Source organism: Lacerta agilis, chromosome 4 (assembly GCF_009819535.1).
Source record: "Lacerta agilis isolate rLacAgi1 chromosome 4, rLacAgi1.pri, whole genome shotgun sequence".
In the NCBI taxonomy this organism is placed as follows: Eukaryota; Metazoa; Chordata; class Lepidosauria; order Squamata; family Lacertidae; genus Lacerta; species Lacerta agilis.
In genome coordinates, this window is record NC_046315.1 from 53382948 (window position 1) to 53402568 (window position 19621).

A 19621-nucleotide genomic window follows, 5' to 3' on the forward strand; every position below is an offset into this window, starting at 1 on the left:
AAATATGATCAAAACTAGCTTTACTGTCCCAAATAAAATCACTGCCCCATCAGCAAAATGGAGTGCTTGTGTCCATTTATATGAGGCATAGGCAACTCTGCCCTCCAGATGTTTTGAGACTACAATTCCCATCATCCCTGACCACTGGTCCTGTTAGCTAGGGATGATGGGAGTTGTCCCAAAACATCTGAAGCGCAAAGTTTGCCTATGCCTGATTTATATCTTAGAATCCCAAAATGGGGTCAGTGTGTGTGACAGAGGAGGTCTCATTCTGTAGCAACACTTAGATGATTATATGTGCATTTAAAAACCTGAAGGTTGGGAAGTGAGAAAAACTGCTGTGGGATTTGGAGTGGGCAAATGGTGTCTAGGAAAAGGTTTAAGATCCACCTACCCCTGTGGCTTCTTTGTTTCCTATCCTCACCCACCCTAGAAGTGCATACAGGGCTTTTTTCAGTGTTTGCTCCAAATATATAACATACAGTACTGTCTGCCCAAGGTTCCACATACCCTGAGCTTGCAGGCTATTAGATGTCAGTGAACAGAATGTATACTTCTTATTGATAGCCAGTTTAGGACAGTAACAGTTGTTTCCAAGGAAGTTCTTGGTTCAATCTTGCCTGTGCCATTATCTATGGACGTCTAATGGCGAAATGCTTCATGTCACAAGTGTAACAAAGCCCTGTCCCTTCATAAAGTCCCTCAGAGAGGGCATGATTTGCATTATAAAGGAAAAACTCTTATCGCCCCACCACTAATTTTATGTCATCAGTGTGCTGGACTCCTGTTTACTTTGGAATCTGCAACATTGTTGAAAGGATCACTGAGGTAATGCACTATGAAAACTCTTAACAAAGTCAGAATCCTGTTGTTAGCGTTTTATTTATACTGCAACTTGTTTCCTAGATTTCAGCTGTTGGTGTTGATTTTGTTTTGTTTTTAATGGGAAAATCAGAACAAAGTGCTAAACAAATGTGTAATCATTACAGAAATACTAGTGCCTTTAAAATGCAAAAGGAGCAGATGGCTGCTCATTCTAGTGTGATGCTGATCAGTTTCAGATGCAACCAGTTCAAGGATGTGAAGGAAAAGTTTCGTTTCATTGTGATGAGACAGCATTATGTTTCGGTTTCCTTTCTGTGTTCTGCAGCGAGGGAAACAGAAACACTTTTGGGAACCTTGCGATACTGCTTTTGGCGTGTGTTAATGCCATTGGTCAGATGCCTTTTCAAGTTTCGATTTCCCCGAACAGGAAAGGTGGAACTGATGCTGTGCACTGCCGGTCTGACACAATAGAAACAAGAGCATCAGGAAAGCAGCATTTTCTCCCACAGCAAGAGGTAAGAATCCTTCCACAGTATAATCAGCCTGCAGGCTGGATTTCCATTTGGGGAGTGGGAGGAGAGATCCTGGGAAGAGATGGCAGGGGAACAGTAAGGATCCCCCAGGTGGATTAAATGTTTGCAAGCAGAGGAGTCTCACTGGGTTGTAGGGGGAGGAGGGAATGTTGCTCACTGCTCTATTCAAGGGTAGCCAATGTGGTGCCCTCCAGAAATTGTTGGGTTACAATTCCCTTCATCCATAACCATTGTCCATGCTGGTTAGGAGTGGGATTGATGGGAGTTGTAGTCTAGCAGCAACTGGAAGGCACCATGCTGGCTATCCTTGGAGAAGACCTACAGAAAGGACTAAACAGGGAAGAGCTGGTTTGTAACATCCTGTCTGATGCCTGGTCTGTTCTCCAAGCCAGCAAGTGTGTTTGTGTATGAGCGTGAATGTTTTTTGCCTGCATCACATGGTCTTGTGAGATATCCATGAGTGTTCACTGATTGCAGCGTGGGCTATTAGCTGATCACTGGCTGAGTGGACAACACACACACACACACACACACACAGACAGTGTGGCCGAGTGCCTGCCTTCCTATAAGGACAGGCTCTGCCACATTTTCCCCCTTGGGAGCAGACTTACAGGTGATTGTAGCTGTTTTGTACCATTGTGGTCCCTGTTCCCTTCCTTTGCTAATGTCGGTCCTTGGAATTAGCATCCCAATCCAGAATTCCTATCACAAGCCCATGTGTGTGCTACTGTATACAAGGATCTTTGCTTGCTCTATGTGTGGAAGAGAAGATCTAGCGGCAGGCAGAGAGATTGCCAAATTGAATTCAAAGGTTTCAGAAACATGCCTGTGGCATGTCAAAACTAAACTCATTCTTAATTTACAAATAAGAGACTCAGAGTGATTCTTATGTGGCATTCAACTATATATTGCTTGGGGGGGTCATTTATTTGGGGGGTCAGTATGGAGGATATCCAGAGATCTCTTTGAAAGCTGTAGTCCAATGTATGAGAAGGTAACATCTATAAGAGGAAACTTGCTGAACCAGTCAAACTACTTCCTTTGTCAAGGTCAGGCATAGGCAACCTTCGGCTCTCCAGATGTTTTGGACTACAATTCCCACCATCCCTGACCACTGGTCTTGTTAGCTAGGGATCATGGGAGTTGTAGGCCAAAACATCTGGAGAGCCGAAGGTTGCCTATGCCTGGTCAAGGTAATTGCCCTAGCCAAATACCCATCATCTGCATATTAAAGAGTGGGCACTGTTGCCATAGAGACGAATGGGTGAGCTTTTCCCCACCTCATCCTAGGAGTAAGCCAGAGGGTGCAGAGGGGCTGTGTGTGAGTGAGTTTGATCTTTGCTGGAAGCTAGAGATGCTGTCTTGCTCTATGCTGAACCCAGCATTGTGGCTTGAGGCTTCCCTGGAAACCTAATGGGGAAGCAAGAACTTGTTGAGTGCTAATGCTGCTCCATTCTATTCTTAGGTTGTGTATAGGTTGTAAAGAAAACCATATAGACTAATGACACCACAGGCTCTATAGAACTTCATTCCAAGGAAGCCAAACCCTGGGATAGTGCAGGTACACGTGGACTCTCTTGCTGTTCAGATATTGGGGTGCATGCAATAGCATTTTGGTTTTCAGGAATGGTGTAGCCCAATTCTGACTGGGTAGATCAGGGAGGCATGGCTAATGCTAGGAGCCAGTGGCGGAGGAAGCCTCTTGGCTGCCTGGGGCACCCCCCTGGGGGTGGGAGTGTCATGATACCAGATGGACTGCGCATGCACAGAAATGCCGCGCATGCACAGAAATGCCGCGCATGCCCAGTCCACCCGTGCTGGCGCTGCTGCTCCCGCGGCAACCAGGCGAGCCGCCGACTGAGCAGCGGGTCGTGGGGCTGCCCCGGCCGTACGTAAAGCAGTACGGATGGGTGCGGGGCTCAGTTTGGGTAGGGGCCACCAAGTGTCACCCCCCCCCCTCCTCTGGAACATGGGGCGCCCCGCCCTTCCTACACCACTGCTAGGAGCCTTGGATGGGGAGGGGGATAAGGATTGACACCAATGCAGAGTCAATGGCTAGGGATTTGCTTTGCAAATACTTAGGGCATCATGTAGTTCAGTGGCACCCTTTAATTTTTTTGTATGGATCGTTGAGCTCACTGCAAAGTGTCTGGCTCATTATCTTGAATGGGAGGACAGTAAACTTTCTACCAGTGTTCATAGTTCTTTAAATTATATCCCCCCAAAATCCCCAAAGATATGTAACAAGGTTACATATACTGTATTTTGTTTTAACTTTGCTATCATGGATAGTTTTCCAACCAATTAATAGCAGAAAATACAAACCACTGACTCTGGTGTGGGAGAAGGGGCGGCTCAGGCTTTAATAGTTCAAGAGCAATGTACTTCCACCAAAGATACTGGCCTTAGAATTTCTCTCAGAAGCAGCCTGCACATCAGAATAAAATCAAAATCTTTTTTCTTACTAAGACCAGGCAAACTGATTTTCCAATCTACGAAAATATTTTAATTCCGAGGGAGCAACATGTCGGTCAAGCGTGAAAAGAAAAGTGACTCCAATCCACTGAAGAGTAAAATGGAAAATGTCTCCTCTCCACTGAAGAGTAATCTTATAGAGGTACTATCAGAAATACACAGCTATGAATCAACATCTGTAAGGGATACCTCTTAAATACTATGATGCAGACCTAGATACCCCAGTAAGGATTCTGGGTGCAAGGAAACCATAAATATTTTGGGTTTGAATCGTCCCTCTTATAATGCTAGAGCCTGGGGTGTGGGGTGGGAAGGTTATCCGATAAAGCTGAATTTTGGAAGATTCGGGGCAGACCAAAGGTAGTATTTCTTCAAACAACACTTAGTTAATCTTTGGAGTTCACTCCCACAAGATGTAGTGATAGGTCACCAACTTGGATGGATTTGAAAGAGGATTAGACATAATTTTGGAGGAATAGGCTATCTTGATGGTTAATGTCAGGGATCGACAGTTAAGTTCTATCTCCACTGTCAGGCGCAGTATGTCTCCATATTCCAGATTCTAGGAATCGCAAGCAGAGAGAGCGCAGTTGCCCTCAAGTTATGCTTGCGAGTTTTCCATAGGCAACTGGTTGGCCACTATGAGAACGGGATGCTGGACTAGCTGGGCCTTTGGCTTGATCCACCTTGGCTCTTCTTATAGTGATGCCCATGATAAGGATGTATAGGAATTACCCATATATCATTGCACGTATGTGCAAATATGAGCAGGTGGAAAGGACCTGGGAAGCTTACAAGGCACTTAAGAAAACAGTTGCTGCTCCACATCACTAATATTTATTGTTGAAAATGGTTTATTGGACTTGAAAACTAATTCTAGTTCTGGTCACAGGTGCCCTTTTGTTTTGTTTTTCTTTCAGAGTGCAAGTGTCCTGAGCACCCAGTATGAAGAGAAAGTCCGCCCATGTATTGACCTTATTGATTCTCTGAGAGCCCTCGGAGTGGAAAAGGACTTAGCATTGCCAGCAATTGCTGTGATTGGAGATCAAAGCTCAGGGAAAAGCTCAGTTCTGGAAGCTCTTTCTGGAGTTGCTCTTCCAAGGGGCAGTGGTGAGAATTCCTCCCCCCCTTGCTTTTCCTCTTTTTAAATGCCCAGCATCTTCATGAGTCAATGTGATGCAATCCACCAGGGCCAGGGCCTTTTCAGTGATGGCTCCAACCTGGTGGAATACTCTGTCCCATGAGACTAGGGCCCTGCAGGACTTGATCTACTTCCGCAGGGCCTGTAAGACAGAGCTATTCCACCTGGTCTTCAACTTAGCCTGATCCTTCATTCCTTCCTCATTTTCTATGAAGAAACCCTTACTGAGACCCCACATTAAATCTCTTCCCTGGTCTCCTTGCTGGCCCTAGTTCTACCTGCTGATACGACCAGGCTTTCCTTGGCCCACCCATGTTTTGGTGACATTCAAGATAGAGTAGGGCTCCCTTTGCCCTTCCCTGTCATCTTCCATTCCTTCTACAATCCCATTCCTTTATGCTTGCTTTTTTCACTTTACAGGTATTGTTACGAGATGCCCCTTAGAGCTCAAGCTGAAGAAAACACACAACACGAAGGAATGGAAAGGGAAAATTTCATATCTGAACACAGTGGAAGATATGAATAGCTCGAGACAAGTGGAAGAACAAATCATTAGAGGTACCGGTAACTGTCTCTGACAGTGCAATCCTATGGATGTTAACACAGAAGCACGTCTCACTGTTCAGGAGAGCTAGTTTGCATATCGATGCACATAGAATTGCTATCTAAATTACTCTTTTGTATATCCTCTAGTGGGCAGCCAAACAGATATTAAATTGTTACTAGGGTTGGGCTATACATAAAACAGAGTTTTTCTGTGATGGTTTTCAGTGTCTTTCCTTGCACCAAGCAGAAATTCCAAATGCTTATCTTTGTAATTAGTTTCCTTTTCTGCCTATTCTATTATAGAAGAACACATTTCTGCGGAAGTGTTCACTTAGTGGCCTGTAAGAACAGATTCCCCCCCCCAAAAGATTTCTGCACTATTACTTTGTTTTTCCTCCTATAATACAGCCCAGAATGCAATGGCTGGCTCAGGATCCGGCATTAGCTCAGAATTAATTAGTTTGGAAATCAGCTCCTCGGATGTTCCGGACCTGACTCTGATTGACCTGCCAGGAATCGCAAGAGTGGCTGTGGGTGATCAGCCAAAAGACATTGGACAGCAGGTAAAAAGAAGATTGTGTTCAGAACTGGTAGAATCCTGAAAATGAATTGGGTGGATACATCAAAGTATGGGAGTGCCTCCTCCTGTCCTGACATGCTAAAGGTATGATGCCCTTCTCCAAATGCCACCCACTGGAGGTAAGGCTTACATCTACAAGGGAGAAGGGATTTTAGGGGTGGTGCTCCAGTTAGGGGCAGAAGTGGGTGGCATGGTGGAGCACTGGTGCTCCCCTGACCTCCTGAGAGCTGCTTACAGGAAAGAGAGAGATGAGGTGGTGGGGAGGTCAGGAAGGTTGAAATACACTAGCAAAACCAATCTGGCACTTCTGCTGGTGCACTTGCACCACATTTCTCCATCCAGGTAAGCAACTCCCTGGTCCTGAATGGGGTAACTGTGCCCCTGAAGGACCAGGTGTGCAGCCTGGGAGTCATTTTGGACTCACAGCTGTCCATGGAGGCGCAGGTTAATTCTGTGTCCAGGGCAGATGTTTATCAGCTCCATCTGGTATGCAGGCTGAGACCCTATCTGTCCACGGACTGTCTTGCCAGAGTGGTGCATGCTCTGGTTATCTCTCGTTTGGATTACTGCAATGTGCTCTATGTAGGGCTACCTTTGAAGGTGACCTGGAAACTACAACTAATCCAGAATGCGGCAGCTAGACTGGTGACTGGGAGCGGCCACCGAGACCACATAACACCGGTCTTGAAAGACCTACATTGGCTCCCAGTATGTTTCCGAGCACAATTCAAAGTGTTGGTGCTGACCCTATAAGCACTAAACGACCTCGGTCCCATATATCTGAAGGAGCGTATCCACCCCCATCGATCTAACTGGACACTGAGGTTCCCTCACTGTGAGAAGCCAAGTTACAGGGAACCAGACAGAGGGCCTTCTCGGTAGTGGCATTCGCCCTGTGGAACGCCCTCCCACTACATGTCAAAGGGAACAACAACTACCAGACTTTCAGAAGACATCTGAAGGCAGCTCTGTTTAGGGAAGCTTTTAATGTTTGATTGATTATTGTATTTTAATATTTTGTTGGAAGCTGCCCAGAGTGGCTGGGGAAGCCCAGCCAGATGGGCAGGGTATAGATTATTATTATTATTATTATTATTATTATTATTATTGACTCATTTGTCAAGAGGTTAGGTGAACACTGGCTGGCAGGTATGCCTCGTGCCACCTTTGATATATTTTAAAACATTTTTTACCACATTAAAAAAAAACTTTTACTAGCAGCTTTTTATTTGCTGCTTGCTTAGTTTGCTTTATTTATTGTTTTAATTTTTGTACTGTATATACTTGAGTATAAGCCTAGTTTTTCAGCACATTTTTTGTGCTGAAAAAGCTGCCCTCGGCTTATACTTGAGTGAGGCGGGCGGTGGGGGCGGCAAGAAAGAAGCCCTTTCTCTCCGCTCGTGCCGCCACCCGCTCTCCCCAGTCAACCATTCCTTAAGAAGCGTACAAGAACGGCGGTTCTTTACTCTCCCCAGGCAGCTTGTTCCATTCCTGAACTGCTCGCATAAATGCAAACTTGGCAAAGGAGGAAGAGGAAGGAGCAGCCCAAAGGGCTGCTTTCGGGCTGCTCGTTCCTCCTCCTCCTCCACAGTGGCAAAGGTGAACCGGCTTATACTTGAGTCAATAAGCTTTCCCAGGTTTTTGTGGGAAAATTAGGTGCCTCGGTTTATATTCGGGTTGGCTTATATTCGGGTATATACGGGTAATTTTTTTTGTAAATTGCATTGAAATCCTTGGTAACACAGCAGTGGGAAACCTGATGTTGTTGGACTCACTCCCATCATCCCATGCTGGTTGGGGCTGATGGGTGTTAAAGTACAACAATGTTGATCACCCCCCAATTCCTTGATTAGTTCAATACAGCAATTATGTTAATAAATCCACTGCTTTGGCACAACAGATTCTTGTATTGTTCCAGTTTTGTACAAAATTTTAGTTGGCTGCATTTATTCATTTTATAAGGTGCCATATAACACAGCTCTTATTGTCTGAATTTTGTTACAGATAATAAATTTAATTAAGAAGTATATTAACAAACAAGAAACCATCAATTTGGTAGTGGTTCCCAGTAATGTAGACATTGCAACAACAGAGGCACTGAAAATGGCTCAAGAAGTAGATCCCAAGGGGGAGAGAACACTTGGTAAGTTAAATAAACACTTAAAAGTGGTGGTGGTGTTTTTAACTACAGGGAAGATAGGTTATTACTGCAGGAATCCTACCACCCTGTTTGATTTGTGTCATTCAGAATTTTATTTAGAGGTCTTGCCATAGCCTATTCACTTCTTAACATTTTGCCAGGCATCATTTTGCCAAGCATCTACTGTATATTCTGGCATATAAGACTACTTTTTAATCCAGGAAAATCTTCTCAAACGTCGGGGGTCGTCTTATACGCTAGGTGGAGAATCTCAAACTCTATATTTTAACTGGAAAAGTTGGGGGTCGTCTTATACGCCGGAATATATGGTAATCAGTTTTTGCTATTATTTTGTGTTAGCCCCCAAATCAACCCTCTTTCTGCTGTATTTACTCAAATGGTGACTTATCAACTATATATTCTGTGAATATTCTAGGCCTGCACACTTCACATAGTAGGCTGAATTCTTCTGGCTGATTCTGCTGCAGCTTTTTGCTGTTGTGGACTGCACATCTGTACAGAGAAATAGAAGAATATTGGGGGTTGGGTGGGAAGGATGGACTCAGCAGCAAGAAGTGTGGGCCAGAATCTGTGTGGGCCAAGGGCAGCAATCATGGGTCCAAAGGAGCAGAGGCCGGTAACATGGTCCAAGGCCATAGGTCAGGCTCCAGACATCAAGCATGGTGAGGCAACAGAAATCTGTATATCAGGTATGTAGTGACAGATTGTGCAGACTGGGGAGCCAAACCCAATATAAGTACTTGTATTGAGCCAAGTACAGTTGGCTTCCTATTGGTTCTGCAGCCCATCTGATAAGCTGGTCTGGCAAGCTGCAGTCTCTCTTTCAGTTACTATCAGATGGTCAGCCATTTCTTCCAAATGCAAACTGTTCCAGTGGCACAAAAGATAAGACTTCCAGGCCCTGTTGCTGCTGCTGCTGCTGGATCCCCCAGGCTGAGTCCTGGCTGTTTTTCTCCCTCCTCACTGCACCCTTATGCAATGCTCTGCTTCCAAATGGAGAACAGATCCACACCGTACATTTAAATCCTGTAAACTGTAGTTTAAGAGTGCTGGGAATTGAAACAGCTTTTGCCAACCTGGTGTCTTCCAGATGTACTGAGCTACAACATTCATTGGCCTCCAGCCAAGATTGCCCAATGGTCAGAGATGGTAGGACTTGGAAGTCTAAAACATCTGAATGGTAGCAGGCTAGTGAAGCTGTTCTACAATCTTCTTGTTTGAGTGTTCCATGTGAAAGAAACTCATCCCACCCCCAATAAATACTTGAGACGTGGGAGAAGAAAATGCTCTGTCATCTAAGTCATCTTTTGTAGGCAGGCCTCAAACACACATGCTCTCACTTTGAAGTCCTCTGTTTCCTAATCGAAAAAAATGTGGACAGTCACCATAATTTCACAGTAGTGAGGAAGTTCGGAGACACACTTTTCCCATACAGGTCCCTGGGTTCAAAGGTGACCTGGTTCACAATATGTACTACCTTTTCTCAAAAGAAGTAAAATAAAATACTTTTCTTCCTATGCATCCATTATTTCACAGGCATCCTGACCAAGCCTGACTTGGTCGACAAGGGAACAGAGACAGAAGTGGTGGACATAATCCGGAATCAAAGAGTCCCCCTGAGAAAAGGATATATGATCGTTAAATGTCGTGGGCAAAGTGACATCAACGACAAAGTGACTTTGGGAGATGCAATTGAGAAAGAGAGAGAATTTTTTGAAGAACATGATTTTTTCAGGTAGCCTTATTTTTAAAAAGAAAGAAAGATATCCCTTCATTGTGGTCTTTGTTGGTTGAAATAGAATGCCAAACTAAGTGAATCCAATGAGAGCATCAGGTTGAGCAGTATTCCACACACTGGGTCTGAGCACTCCAAAGATTCTTTGAGCCCCATTTGAACAAATACAGTAATGGGAACTGCCTACCAGCCTGTTTATCTGGATTATACTTGTGTCATACTTTTAAATTTAATTACTCTTGTTTCCTGCTAGATCTCTTTTGGAGGAAGGCAGAGCTACCATCCCACTTTTGGCAGAAAGGCTTACACAGGAGCTGATAGAGCACATTAGCGTAAGAGAATACGGATTCATTTGAATAACTAATGTTGTTAGTGCTTTGAAATAATTGTACGTACCTCAGTCAAGTGTCAGATTCTGTGAATGATTCTGTGAATTCACTCTAAAGAGGTGCTGAAACATTCTGGGAATTAAGACTGAATACTTTCCTTCTTGGTGCATGTCTGTCTTTCAGAAAACATTGCCAACTTTGCAAAAACAAATTAAGGAAAAGCTAGAGGTAACAAATGCAGAGCTGCGAAAATGTGGTCAAGATGTGCCTGGAAACACGGAAGAGAAGATGGCTTTCCTCATACAAGTAAATAAACGTGGGGTTTCCATTTTTATTTCTGGAATGCCTGAAAATTTTAATATATGTGTTTCTCAGGAAACTGAAAACTAATTACCTAAATATCAGTGTGTAATTTTGGTAGAAGAGGTTTAGGCCTTGAACGCTGGCAGACATTTTCGAGCTTGAATGCAATAATGTATGTTTAAAAAGAATGTTGATAATGAAAGACCAAATAAACACCAACAAACCAGTGAAAAACAGGGGGTGGGGAGACAAATGGTCAAGGGTGATGGAAGTTGGTTGCAGTCCAGCACCCTTTTTGCATTAAAAGGTTATATATATTCTTATTACAGAAAATCAGGCTTTTTAACCAAGACATCTTAAATAAAGTACAAGGAGAAGATTCAATGTATTCGAAAAAAACAAGATTGTTCACAAAAGTGAGAAATAACTTTAATCAATGGCAAGAGGAGATAAACAGAAATGCACTAAATGGTAAACTGTTTCAAAATTCTTATTTTTCCCCCTGCAAGTGAACACCCAGTTTTAACCTGAATTCTCATGCTGGCTGTGTACACATCAGAGTGATAGCGTGCATGTAGTTTGCAAAGACCTATTTTTCCATGTGCAATTTTGTGCATGTTTGTTCATACATGAGCATTTTCAGTTGAACTCTGATCTCAATATTTCCTATCCACACTAGTGGGTGGATGTGGTGCTTGATGGGATATATGCACATTGTGTGCTGTTGTCCCTATCATCTCTGAATTCCAGAAACCTGAGGTTCATTTTGGGCATGTGCACAGATATTTGTTTACCTGTGCATGCAGCCCATTTTTCTTTTTCTTTTGAGATAGACATGTTCCAATATCAGTCTTGCAAAAAAAAAAAGCAGGTTTAAAAATGTGTGTTCTATAATTCATGGAGTAGCCATGATTATTAACTTCATCAGTACTGGAGCCTTGAAAGCTGAGGGTGAATACTTAATGAGAGAGCCAGTGTGGTGTAGTGGTTAAGAGTGGTGGACTCGTAATCTGGTGAACCGGGTTTGTCTCTCCGCTCCTCCACATGCAGCTGCTGGTAGACCTTGGGCTAGTCACACTTCTTTGAAGTCTCTTAGCCCCACTCACCTCACAGAGTGTTTGTTGTGGGGGAGGAAGGGAAAGGAGAATGTTAGCCACTTTGAGACTCCTTCGGGTAGTGATAAAGCGGGACATCAAATCTAAACTCTTCTTCTTTTATTAATTTTTATTAAGGATTTTATTGATTTACAAAGGTGTGAGCAATGTCTCTCTCGTATTTTTTCCATGTAACATTTTTACAAATCAGTTTTGGTATTGAGACATTAGGGAGAGGAGGTGGAAAGAGGTGGGTGGGATGTGGAGATGGGTAAGGTGGGGTGACAATATTTCTATTTTACTTAATATATTTAGGGTTTGGTGTCAGCGTTGTTTGTGCAGGTTCTCTGTTGTTCACTTGTGCTTCTTTGGTGGTGAGAGAGGTCGGGATTGGCGTAGGGTGTGATTGTTCATTTGTGGTTGGGTGTGGTGATCTTTTGGTTTCCTCTGTGAGTGGGGTGGGTGTTTTTGATCAGGTTAGCCATATTGATTTGTATGCTGTCGGTAGATTTTTGTCATTGTCTTGTTGGACTGTGTTTGTGATGAAGGGGAACCATACCGGGGTGAAGGTGTCTTCTTCTGTTTGTCCCCGTGTCAGTTTCAGGTTACTGGTTAGTTTTTCTAGTAGGGCTGTTTCCCATAGTACTTGGTACCATTGGTCCATGCTTACTCCTGACAGGTCTTTCCAGTATCTGGTTATGATGTTTCTGGCTGCTGAGAGTAGATGGGTTATGAGTTCTTTGTGTTGTAAGTGGGCATTATTGTCTTGGAAGATGTTTAGTAAGACCAATTCTGGGGTGGTTTCTAGCACTTGCTTGGTTATTTTACATATTTCTCATATGATTGTTGTCCAGAATGATTGGATTTTGGGGCACTCCCTCCACATGTGGAAGTATGTGCCTGTGGAGGTGCACCCTCTCCAGCATTTTGGCGAGGTTCCTGGGCATATTAGCGCTAATTTTCTTGGCATTAGATACCACCTGTAGGTTAGTTTTAGGGTGAGTTCATCTCTTTTCATTGACATGGATTGAAAGGGGGGTTTAGACCACATTCTGGTCCATTGGGTGGGGTTGATTTTGTATCCTGTGTCATCCTCCCATTGCTTTTTTGATTGTGTCTAGGGAGCTCATGGGATTCTTGAGTAGTATTTTGTATATTGTGGATACCATCCCTCTGCCATGTCCCTTTGTCATTAGGATGAGGTTTTTGAAGGTTGTCAGGGGTCTAGTTGCTGCTGATTGTTTAAGAGGGCATGTAATTGGTGTTGTGTTAACCAGGGCATTTGGGTGTTGTCAGGGAACAGTCAGTGCCCAGCAGGGTGGTGCAGGGGCTGTCAAGGGATGGAGAGCCCCAGCACTGCAGGGATAGCAGGGGGACTTCCAGCGGGAGTGACAGGAAGGAAAGCAGCCTAGTGGAGAGAGGGTTGGGGGATGCTCCAGAGACCCAACGCCCACAGCGGATCCAGCCAAGAGGGAGCAACGACAGTTTCGTTGCCCCAATTACGCAGGGGTATGAAACGTAAGGAGGGAAGGAGGAGACTAGGGGTGCCCAAGTTCTTACGTTGGGGGCGCTCCAGAAAAGCGCCACTTCTGGGATCTGGAAGTGACTAAGCTGGTCATGGACTTTTGAGCTCTGCACTGTACGTATCTGCACAATAAAACCTGTAAATATACAAGACCTGAGTTGGGCCTCTTTACTTGTGAGGAACCACAGCAGAACCCTTACAGCATCCCAGAAGTCTTGTGTTAAAAAGGGGTGGGTGGGGAGAGAAAAGACTCCCCCCTCAAAAGCAGACCGATAGGCAAAAGGAGTGGGAGGGGGGTTCGGTTAAAAGTCAGACAAACCATCAAACAAGCAAGCAAGCAAGCAAGTAAAAAGGATAGAAAACAAAAGTGGGGATGGAGAGTGAGAAGTGGGGTAGGAGGGAAGAACAGGGGACAGATGAATAAAAAGGGGCCAGCGTCTGGGAAGGGGTTTAAGGAGAGTGTTTATGTGTTGAGAGGGAGGAGGTGGAGTAGAGGTAAATTAGAGGAAGCTGAGAGCAAAGAGGACATCAGCAACCAAAAACGTCTCTCCCTTTTGTGGGGGTGTGGAGAGTGTACTCCGAGTAATGTATGGATGTATTCAAAAAATGGTAACAATAGGACTTTAGCAAAAGGGGGCTGAAAACAGGGGGAAAGGGGTGTTGTTGTTGTTTTAAAGGGGGGGGTTAAAGGGGGGAAATGTATGAAAGGGGAATGTATGTATTGAAAAATGGAGGGAGGAGGTGATAGTAGTAATATAAAAATGTTTTTTTCTATAAAAAAGAGAGAAAGAAAGAAAATGGGGAAACACTTTTTTCTCTCTCTCTCCTTTCTCCTCTCTCTTCCCTCCCTCTTCAATGTCAAAAAATTGTAGAGAAAAAGAAAATTTTATGAGAAACAAAAAGTAAAAAGTGTAGAGGAAAAAAGGGGGGATAAAGTGATAATAACACTAATTAAGAAAAAAATTGATTAGAGGGGGAAAATTAAAATAATAATAAATATTTTTTTAAAAAAAAGGGGAGGGGGAGAAACAAAAAACCCTTTCCCCCCTTCCCTTCCCTTTCTCTTTTCTTTTCCTTGTCCTCCTCTCCCTCGGCGGTAGCAGCGGCGGCAGTGGCTCAATGGTGGGGCGGTCGGGCCAGGGCCTCCTCTGGGCGGCCGGACGTCCCCGGTGCAGCGGCGCAGGAACAAGGGATCGGGGCCCTTCCTTTCAGAGGGTCCCTCTCCCTAACAGGGCGGCAGCGGCGGCGGCGGAGGTGGCGGCAGCGGCGGCGAGGTAGGAGCCTCCTCCCTCCCTCTCCGGAGCACCAGCGCACCGCAGGATGGGTGGTCCCAGGCCTCAAGGTTCCTCTAGGCCGCTGGCCGGGTGCTCTCGGCTCTGGCCCGCTGGGGGAGGGCCTTTAGTCGCTCCCCGATTGATCTGCCGCGCACTCCCGGGACCCGCACAGCAACAGCGGTGATCTCGACGGCCCGAAATCCGGCCAGGCAGCACGGGCACGCTGGCCGCCCTCAGGAGCTGTGCCCTGCCGTGCCATGCGCCATTTTGCCTTGCCGGAAGTCAGACTGCCTTCTTCTTCTAATGCAATTTTTTAAATGTTGCAGTAAGAGATGCTATGAAAGATGAATTTCACAGCTATGAAAATAAATATCGTGGCAAAGAACTCCCAGGGTTTATTAATTACAAGACCTTTGAGACCATTGTCAGACAACAAATTATGATGCTGAGAACACCAGCTGTTGAAATGTTGACAGTTATAGCAGGTACGTTTTACAGTAGCAACATGGTTTCTGTTTCTAATATCTGGTTTATGAAAAGGGTTTCATGTATGATTTTAGGAATATAATTTAGTCTGGAATATATCATTTCTGAATGTTGTTGATGTACTCTTGATATAGAAATAGCAGTTTTAAAACACAATAGTTTTTATTTTATTTTAATACACATAAGTATTGTGAATGTTTTGATTGACAAATGCAGGGTAATCAAAACACTTTAAATGTCACTTGCAGAAAAACAAATTATTCTCTGTTAAGAGCACTACCTTCTGTAGTGCAATCTTATACATGTCCACTCAAAAGTAAATTTCATTGAATTTTATACCAGGTAATTAGGTATAGAATCACAGCCTAAATGTTTTATTGGCTTTGTGAAAGCCAGTAAGAGCTCATAATTCATTTGCATACACCATTTAATCCAATGGTCTTCATGACTTGTGTCCTTTTTTATATCTGCATAGTTCTTAGCATATAATATATTGACCTTGAAAGGAAAGATGAAATATTAAATATAGATATAGATATAAAATTAAATAGAGATTGACCACATTATAAGTAATAATTGATTATTATACCACAAGATCTTCTATGTCTTCTGTCAGTTGATCGTTCTGATCCTAATCCTAACAAAATACTTCCTAGGAAGCAATTCCCATTAATATTGTTTACTTGAGTTTTCCCAGTCTCTTTGTCTTTCTCAACATATTGTACACACACAAACACTCTAATCTGCATGCATGCCTCTGAGCAGAAGGTTGGGTTAATGGTAGCCAGGAGAGACACGATAGCAAGAGTGGTCATTCTTTTCTGACATGTTGCACAATTTAACTGATGTGAACACGTGTGTGCAGGGGCGCCGACTTGCTCCCCACATTGGGGGGGGGCAGCAGGCCAGCACTTGCCCAGCAGTGGTGGGGGATGACGGCCCCCTCACTATTGGGGGAGGCTCAGCCCCCTGCCCAGAAATAGTTGGCACCCCCATGTGTGTGTGTTGGTAGAGGTGAAGGTGTGTAAAGACACAAACCCAGGGGCCCAGTTTTTTCCAACAATTCACAGGACAGTATATTATTTACTTTGGCCAGTGGCTTAGGAATTATAGCCACAATTTTTCTCTTAAGATTTTGTGCCTTTGAATGGTTCTCCCTGTTTTCTAGAACTTGTGCGGGAAAATTTTATTCAAACTGCCTACCAACACTTTGATGCTTTCTACAATCTTCTGAGAGCTGCTCAGGTAAGAAGTGATGTATTTAGTCATTACCATGATTGTTAGACAAAAGGCGGACGGGGAAACCCTGTAATGAATCCATAAAACCAGGATAGCTCTAATGTGCTTGCTGACAATCAGGGCTTTAAAGCACAGCTTCACCTGATATCACTATGATGTCAGGTGATTGACAGCTGGGCAGCCCGGGGTGGGAAAATTTAGACCTGGCCCATCAGTCTGAAAAGGTCTCCCCGACTTCCGCTTCAGATGATGAGTGTTTTATGTGAGCTCTGCCCCCAGGTATGTAAAGGTCCTGCCTTGATCCTAGATTTAAAAAATAAATAAATAGTTTGACTTAATTGTAACTACTTCCTTGTCCCACCTAATATATATGAAGGAGATGATATGATGCAGGGATGGGGCTACTCTGCAGAAGAGAGCCCATGCGTCATGGACAGGTTGCTCAGAGGCCAGGGAGTGGTGGTGGGACAAGGATGAGCTGTCAGAAACTGAAGAGGTAACAGGGCATAGTGAGCTGTGAGAGTCTGTGGCAGAGGGAAGTCCAGAATCCGAGGCAGATGCTGAAGCAGGAGAGGAGGCCAAGAGGCAGAGATGAGTCTGGCTGGAGAAGAGACACAGGTGTCTCTCCTTCCTGCTGTGACAAACTCCCTCCCCTGCTTGTCTCCCAGAACCAGAAGATGTATGAAAAGGGCCAAGGGGAGATTAGTGAGGTGTAGATGCAGCCTTTTCCTTGGGGAAAAAAATCCTGGAGGCGGGGGGACTTAGGCAGCTGTGGGGAGCCAGGGACTTTGGTCTCAGCAACTGCTTTATGGGGGCAAAACCTAACAGAGATGAGTTGTGCTTCTTAAGCCTGACGCTCCTTTGCAGATAGTGTGTTTGCAGCTAAAGACTTAACTCCAACTTGCACAGTGTGATTTACTGCTAGCTCGCTCTTGACACAATGGTAGCTTTATATTTTTAAAGTGGAAATATTATCCACTGATATTTCTGCGCAAGATGTTATTCTGTGGTTCCCTCAAAATGTAACTGTTCTTCTACCATCATTTGTGGAGTTCATGCAATTCAAATATTTGAACCTTGTCCAGCTCCCATGGAAGTGCTTTGTAATGCCTTACCTTACTTATCTACACAACACTACCATAGCTGTCAACTTTCCCTTTTTTTGCGGGAAATTCCCTTATTCCAGCGCCGTTTCCCACTGCAAAAAAAAGGAAGGTTGACAGCTATGGCCATTTCTCAATGCAAAAAAAAAAAGGAAGGTTGACAGCTCTGCACTACCCATCAAGGCTTGCGGGAGGGTCCAGTTTTTTAAAATCTCTGAAAACACTTTGCCTGAGACACTGGAACTGTCATTCAGGGTAGTGGGCAAAATAGACTAATGACCTATATTGGTAAAGCGGTTTTAGGCAGGGACGGAGGAAGCCTCTGCACTGCCTAGGGCGGTGGCAGCACGGAGGCACCCCCTGGGGGAGGGGCACAATGTGTGCGTCGTGACGTCACGACGCACGTGGCTGGCGCCGAAAGGGGGAAGCTTCCCCTTTTCCCCCTTTCTGTGGCTTTTTTTCTGTGTGAGGGGCGGGGCAGTGAGGAGGGGGTGTTAGTGACACTCCCTCCTTGCTGGCCCACCCCTCATGCCGAAAAAAGCCGCTGGAAGGGGGGAAAGGCGCCATGCTCCTGTTCGGGGCCCGCCCGGCGGGGCGGGGTGAAGGGGAGGTAGCCGAAGTGCCACCCCCCTTCCCTGGAACCCGAGGTGGGCGGCCCCCCCGCCCCCTTGCTACACCCCTGGTTTTAGGTGTTAATTTTTGAGCCTTACTGATTATACTTGGGAACACTGAGTGTAGGGGTTCTCATAATGAATTACGGCGGAACAACAACAACAACAAAAAAGACAACATCTTTTGTCATGCAGATCAATATTGAAGATATAAAACTGAAGCAAGAAGAGGCTGCGGTATCCATGATCAATACTCAGTTTAAAATGGAAAAAATAGTATATTCCCAGGACAGTATTTATAGTGAAGATTTAAGAAGTATTAGAACGAAAGGTGTTGGACATTCAGTTCAAGTTCAAGTTCAAGTTCCTGCAAAGCTATGCTCCATGGAGGAAATGAGTTACCACTTGAACGCTTACTTCAAAGTGAGTTTCAACTTCTTTTTTTAACACCTCAATTTCCCATTACAACATGGAACAACTCTAGTAGTAAAATAAAGAAACAGAGTACAATAGTACCTCTGGTTAAGAACTTAATTCGTTCTGGAGGTCCATTCTTAACCTGAAGCGCCGCCAGAGCACAATTTCTGTTCTTATCCTGAAGCAAAGTTCTTAACCACCTCTCTCTTGCTCCTCTCTCAGGATAGCTGAACTCTGTTTTTAAGTTTTAAAGCTATTGCTTTGGAGTAGCTTGCTCCTAACATAAATGTGACATAATGACCTAAATAAAGAAGTACCTACACATCCACATACATCAGGTTATTTCTTAGAGCTCTCATGGTAAAAAAGGGGGAGCGGGGCCTAGAAATGATGAGAGAAATTATTTGCTCTATTGTCTGGGCCCAAAAACAAGAGAACCAAACCAAGTTGTGAAATAAATAAGGCCCCATTATCCCTCCTATTTGGATTGATTGTTAGTAGGAGTGATTCGAGCCTTCTTCCAGTGACCTATGTTTAAGTGGATGACCTGTTGTAATATTAGTTTTGGGTTTTTTTAAATAATGCTTCCTTCCTGGTTTTGTCTGTCTGTTAATCAGTCTAAAAACCCAAACATTTCTCTTAATTCTGTTTGCAGAGCGCAGGAACCCGTCTTGGTACCCAAATTCCCATGATTATTCGGACATATGTTCTCCAGGATTATGCTGACAATTTACAAAACGCAATGCTGCAACTCTTGCAAAACAAAGATCAGTTTGACATTCTCCTTCAGGAGAGGCATGATACTTCCAATGTGAGGAACACTCTAAAGGAGAAGATCAAACGTCTCACCAAAGCACGACAGCATTTAGCAAAATTCCCCGTGTAATCAAGAGGTGTCTCTGTGTTAATTCCCTCTTCCAATGCTGCAAACCCAGAAGCAAACACTTTTCGGAAGGCAAACGTGCTCCATTTTGAGTATTACACTTCCATTTTGAATGTTATGCTGACGATTTGAGTGCCACACTTCTGTTTTAAGTGTTACACTGAGGTCTGTCTGTTTTTGCTATTTATTTTATGTTTTTGTGGCTCTTTTTTGCGTGTGACTGTGTGGAACCCAGTTCAGCTACTGATTGATTGATTGATTGATTGTGTGACTGCAGTACATTGTTTATTGCTTTCATTTTATGGATCGATGGTCTCGTTAAATAGTAAAATTCATGTTAAATTGCTGTTTGGGGGGGTTT

General features: G+C 44.2%; 1 protein-coding gene across 1 annotated transcript; it reads left to right on the forward strand.

Moving 5' to 3' along the window:
- The first annotated feature begins 2841 nt into the window (after nt 1–2841).
- Nucleotides 2842–19299, forward strand: LOC117045726 (interferon-induced GTP-binding protein Mx1-like). Its single transcript, XM_033147064.1, has 14 exons — nt 2842–2919; nt 3828–3975; nt 4754–4943; nt 5395–5532; nt 5929–6083; nt 8105–8243; nt 9798–9996; nt 10250–10328; nt 10509–10631; nt 10958–11099; nt 14848–15006; nt 16176–16252; nt 18156–18383; nt 19033–19299. Exons 2-14 carry the CDS (start codon nt 3883–3885, stop codon nt 19261–19263), a joined length of 1953 nt encoding a protein of 650 aa, XP_033002955.1. The 5' UTR covers nt 2842–2919; nt 3828–3882; the 3' UTR covers nt 19264–19299.
- The last annotated feature ends 322 nt before the right edge of the window (nt 19300–19621 follow it).

Coding starts and splice junctions, on each gene's coding strand:
- LOC117045726 (XM_033147064.1), top strand. CDS start 3,883: ATGTCGGTCAAGCGTGAAAAGAAAAGTGACTCCAATCCACTGAAGAGT. Junction 10,329..10,508: donor AGCTGATAGAGCACATTAGC/GTAAGAGAATAC, acceptor TCTGTCTTTCAG/AAAACATTGCCAACTTTGCA. Junction 11,100..14,847: donor AAACAGAAATGCACTAAATG/GTAAACTGTTTC, acceptor TAAATGTTGCAG/TAAGAGATGCTATGAAAGAT.